Genomic DNA, 5,898 nt, shown 5'->3' on the forward strand with positions numbered 1-5,898 from the left:
CTCTCTCTCTCCCTCCCTCTCTCTCTCTCTCTCTCTCCATTAAATGGACTACTTCATTCATGGGCTGGCTTAGAAATTTGAGAAATCATGACTAGCATAAGACTTTAATATAATACTGAAACATAATACTTTAACATGTTACTTTTATATAGACTTTAACGTGTGACTTTAAGTATAAATCTTCAAATATAACTCAAAACTTTAAACAAAAGTCTTCGAGTTGAAGCTATTTGACTTTAAAAGGAGATTTTGCTATAAAGCATTCATATGAAACTTTAAAGATAATCCTATAAGATTGTTACACTAAACGGTCATACAACACTGTCATACCACATGGTTACATAACACTGTCTCAAAATACTGTCACACAAGACTGTTGCATGAGACTGTTGCATGACACTTACACAAAACCATCACACAAGACTGTCACATAACACTATCATACAACACTGTCTCGGAACACTGTCACACAAGTCTGTCACATTACACTGTTGTATAACAGTCACACAAAGCTCAAACAGCACTTTCATGTAAAACTATTGCACAGCACTCACACACAAGGCTGACACACAAACAGGCACCTACATCATATTATGTTGTCATTTTGTCATATTATTCATCAAAAGGTTATTAATATTAATATAATGTATAAAGTTTCTTAATATTAATAGGTGGTGAGCTGGCAGAATTGTTACCATGCTGAGCAAAATACTTAATGGCATTTCGTCCATGTTAACATTCTGGGTTCAAATTCTGCCGAGGTCGTCTTTGCCTTTCATCCTTTCGGAGTTGATAAAATAAGTACCAGTTGAGCACTGGGGTCCATGTAATCAACTTACTTTCTCCTCAAAATTGCTTGCCTTGTGTCAAAATTTGAAATCAATATAAATATAATATAATAATATAATGTTTATTAATACAAATATAATAATATGATGTAAATGTATTACACCTCAACTACATTGGCGTTGGCGCCAAGCAGTGATAGTCTGGCTGTTTGACTGCTTTCTTTATGATAATTAATAATTAGTTTTGTTTGTAATCAACATATTAATTAGAACAGAATAATTCAAATTTATTTTCATAAGATATGTTTTGTTTTCATCCTTTTAATTCTTAGAAACATTTTTTTTACTATATTGATTAATTATATTAATCTAAATTCTGAATTATTACAAGGTTTTAGTTGATTAGCAAATACATTTAATTGTAAATCTAAAATATGTTTAGCGAGATTTATTTTGTTGCTGTTTGCTACTTACCTTTCATACTGTTTGATATGAGTTGATTGATTTATTGAAATTAACAAAAACAATTATTGAGAAATTATTTGAAACTGTTAACACACTAATATAGATACACGTACACTGTACCTTCTAGTTCTTGCAGCAGTATTTATTTGAGGCAACTCTGGCCGAGTTCACCATGGCCCTCATGAATGTTGCATGGTGGACAACAGTCAGCTGCAGTTGAGGCTGTAATTGATAGCCATTCCTAGCTCCATTGTCAAAGACCGTAGATGCAGGGGCCCAGTTGTGCTTCTACATCCACCTTTACCGTTGCCAGCCATGACTTCAGTTGTCCCCCAGTTCATTTGCACCAGCCTGATAGAGGAGCCCAGTTGACCATCTTGTGAATGAATTTCCCTGGAGGCTGACATAAAGCATAGCCAAGCCACCTTAGATGTCTTATGAGTGGAACTTGTTGCAGCATTGTCATATTTCAGGGCTCAAAAAGAAGTCCAATGGGCTAGCTGGTTGGCTATTTGTCTGGCTGTCTGTCTATGTGTGTGTGTTTTTATACATGTCATAGAAATATTGCTTCTACTAGTTTGTTACTTAGCTAATTTTAACCATTAGTACCAACATTGCGGGATGGTTAAGTTTACTTGGCAATCATGTGGCTCTGGTTTGATCCCACAGCACAAAACCTCGGTCAAGTGTTCCCTACCATCTCATTTGGTTCAAGCTAATTCTCATCTCTGAAATTAAGATGGAAACTATCCAATAGACTCTATTTGTTATTGTGTGGTCAGATTTGATTGTTTGCCTAATTTAATGTCACTAACTGGTCCTTTGAGTGTCTTTCTTCAACAGGGCTCTGCTCTTTTCAGAAGCATTCAGACTTGGTATCTGTTCTCTGATTTAAGGACCACCTCTTCCCCACTGTCCCAATTTCTTAATGTATTCCTTTCTACTACATCAACCCCAGCAGTTGTGATTTCTTCACTCCCTTCTCTCCACTCCTACCCGTATCAGAGACCTAATAAAAGGTCGCAGCCATTGCCCTTCCTCTTCTAACTAAGAGCCATACCCTCTCCCATCCACAAATTCTCTGATTCCAACCATCATCACACTCAACCATCATTACCATTTTCTGGTGTCAGGTTCCATGCATGACTGTCATGGCAGCACCAATATTTCTAAATTGTTCACACAAAAAAAAATGGAAAAAAAAAAAATACAAAATAGCAGACAAACAGACACATTCTGTGTGAATCAAACTTCCGTTCCAGAGAATTCTCATTACATTATTCTGGATATTTTCCTGAGAACAATTACATTGAAATAGTTTCGACACTATTTGGTATTAAAAATGGTTTACTGTTTTTCTTTTGTGTATTTTTTTCCCTTTCTTGCTTTTCTTTTTCTTTCTTTTTCCTAAAATTTACATTGCACTTTGACATTTTACTAGGATTTTTGGTAATGTTTTGGAATATTTCGTTTTAGATGCTATCCACTTACACTGGTTGTGTAATGATAATGTCGATAGTGGTGAGGGTGGTTGCAACAATGATGCAATTATTATTATTGATTTCAAATCCTGCTGAGGTCACCTTTACCTTTCATCCTTTCAGGGTCAATAAAATAAGTACCAGTTGAACACTGGGGTCAATGCAAATGATTTACCCTTCTCCCAAAATTTTGGGCTACGTACCTATAGTAAAAAAGATTATTATTATTATTACTATTATTATCATTATTATCATTATTATTATTATTATTATTATTATTATTATTATTACTACTGTTGTTAATTCTGCCAAGATTGACATTGCCTTTCATCCTTTGATTGGGGTGGGGATCGATAAAATAAGTACTAGTTGAGCATTAGGGTCGATGTAATCAACTTATCTGTCCCCTAAAATTGCTGGCCTTGTGCCAAAATTTGAAACCATTATTATTATTATTTATTTCAAATCCTGCAGAAGTTGACTTTGCTTTCCATTATTATTATTATTATTATCATCATCATCATCATCACCACTACTATCGTCATCATCATTATTATTCTTAGATTCTGTGTTGTATATTTTTCTCAATGACTTTGGTTTGAATTTCAGTTTTGCACCTATATTTGAACAACCTGATTGTGAGGAGAGGTAGGTTTTGCGTTACCTCCCACTCCCATAAACAGTTACCACCCCACCTTCTGTATACAGCCCCTCCCATGTTTCATCACCACCAATTTATCTTTTCTTGTCTTTTCACATAACATACATTTATATATCTACATACATTATATATATATATATATATATATATATATATCATTTATTTTTTGCTAATCCAGTTGATTGTTACTCTACAGTTTCTCTGATGTCTTATTGTTTCATCAGGGAGAATTAACTGGATTTATTTAATTCTGTTTGATGAACCAAATGGACATCAGAAAAACACCAGAATAATGACCACCTGCTGGGTCAGTCAATTATTGTATTCTGCTGCAGTATTGAGCACGTATTTTCTATCATTTTTAACAACACCAATTTTGTGTGTGTGTGTGTGTGTGTATAAAATCATTTAATGTACACAGTATAAAGACATCACCTACTAATGGAGATACAAAGTGTGCTATAAAAACCTGCCCAGACACGTGTCTTTACAGCAAGAAGCGTGGATTATGAAGAAGTTTCATGATTGATTTGATTGTATTTACATCAGCTTCTCACCGGAGCTCAAAAGCATTCTTGGTTTGAAGTCTCAAGACCAAAAGGGAGAGATTTATAAATGCACTCTGCCCATCTCTACTATTTTTGCTTGCCGCTCTACTATTATGCTGAACATCTAATCATATTGAATGTTATATTTTGGAGACTTATATATTCCAGTAGAGTGTGAAACCCATTCAGTACGTGATTTAATGGCATTTAAGGCACATTTATTCCCTGCAAAAATGTCTCAAAAAATCACCCTGGATTCTAATAGGTGAAGTTGGGCCTCCCGTAAACTAATTTTGTCTTCATTCATCTGAATATATGTTGCTGGAATCAGGGGTGCATTTGATGTACCTGTGTGTATTTGATGCCATCAAATATGTTATTAACTGATGTTATTAACAGAGAACCACAACATGAAATTGAGAGCCAACTGATGCTAATAAGGGACAAAGATTCCTGATGTGCTATGATGAAATGCATCGCAATTGCAACCACTTAAAGAGAAGTGATATCTATTCCAAACCAATAGTTTTAATCAGGAGAAGGTTAATTGCATTACGAAATCCCTTCATATTCGCAATCCTTTTTAAGATCATCTGTCAAGCATTGATAGAGTATGTGATTAAGAAATACAGTTACAAAGTATTGTAACTCTACTTTATTGGATATTTATAACAATATAAATTGTTAAAATGTTTCCGATTCCATTTTATCCTTTGCTTTTATATACTTTCCTTGTTTTGCTTCAATAGAATTTCATCTGACAAATGAATTTCAAAAAGTTCCTGATGATTCTTTGTCTCACTCCCTTATTTTTTCATCCCCCTTTTTATCTCCTATTTTGTTTAAAGATTGGGGGGGGGGACATTTCACTTTTTAACATTTGAGTTCAGTATATTTTGAAATGTGTGGTAAGTGTATATTATTATTATTATTATTATTATTATTATTATCATTATTCAGTATATTGTTAACATTATTATTATTCATTTATGAAGATTGACATAACTCTTTAATCGCATCAGGATTTTATTGTTTATTATTATTATTATTATTATTATTATTATTATTATTATTATTAAGGTAGCAAGCTGCCAGAATCGTTAGCATGCTGAGCAAAATGTTTAGCACCATTTCGTCTGTCTCTTTGTTCTGAGTTCAACTTCCGCTGAGGCCGACTTCGCCTTTCGTCCTTTTGGGGACAATAAATTAAGTACCAGTTGAACACTGAGGTTGATGTAATCGACTCATCCCCTCCCCCAGAACTGCTACCCTTGTGCCAAAAATTTGAAACCATCATTGTTATTATTATTATTATTATTATTATTATTATTATTAGTGAGCAGGCAGAATCGTTAGCATGCTGAGCAAAATGCCAAGTGGCATTTCATCCATCTTCACGTCCTGAGTTCATATTCTGCTGAGGTCGATTTTGTCTTTCATTCTTTCGGAGTCAATAAAATAAGTACCAGTTGAGCACTGGGGTCGTTGTAATTGACTATCGCTCTCACACAAAATTTCAGGCCTCATGCCTTTTAGTAGTAAGGATTATTATTACTATTATTACAATAATCCCACATGTATATTGTGGATATATATATACACATGCACACACACATATATATATACATGCATATATACATATGTATGTAAATACATTTGTTTGTCTGTGTATGCAATTGCATGAGATAGACAGACAGGTAGATAGATAAAGCAAGAGGGGATGTGGGACCTTATCTGGAGGCTTTAAAATATAATTGTTATCAGTAATTAATAGGCCATGTTAATTATAATTTCTGAAACATGTCTTTAACGGCTCTGTGACACTTAGGATCTATTCTAATTAATTTTAGCCATGCATTCACTACTGATTGAAAACTCTCCCCTTATGTATATGCATGTGTGTATGTGTGTGTGCGTGTATATATATATATATATATATATATATATATATATAT

The 5,898-nt window shown here is 33.8% G+C and overlaps 1 protein-coding gene across 1 annotated transcript in view; it reads left to right on the top strand.

Annotated features, from left to right (window-relative positions):
• The window catches only part of LOC106871344 (WD repeat-containing protein 13-like), a 198,006-nt gene that overhangs the window by 120,980 nt on the left and 71,128 nt on the right, over positions 1-5,898 (top strand). The window contains exon 7 of the mRNA XM_052976142.1: positions 3,344-3,382. Coding sequence (XP_052832102.1) covers positions 3,344-3,382 — 39 coding nt within the window. The remainder of the gene's footprint in view (positions 1-3,343; positions 3,383-5,898) is intronic.

This window comes from Octopus bimaculoides, chromosome 23 (assembly GCF_001194135.2).
Source record: "Octopus bimaculoides isolate UCB-OBI-ISO-001 chromosome 23, ASM119413v2, whole genome shotgun sequence".
In the NCBI taxonomy this organism is placed as follows: Eukaryota; Metazoa; Mollusca; class Cephalopoda; order Octopoda; family Octopodidae; genus Octopus; species Octopus bimaculoides.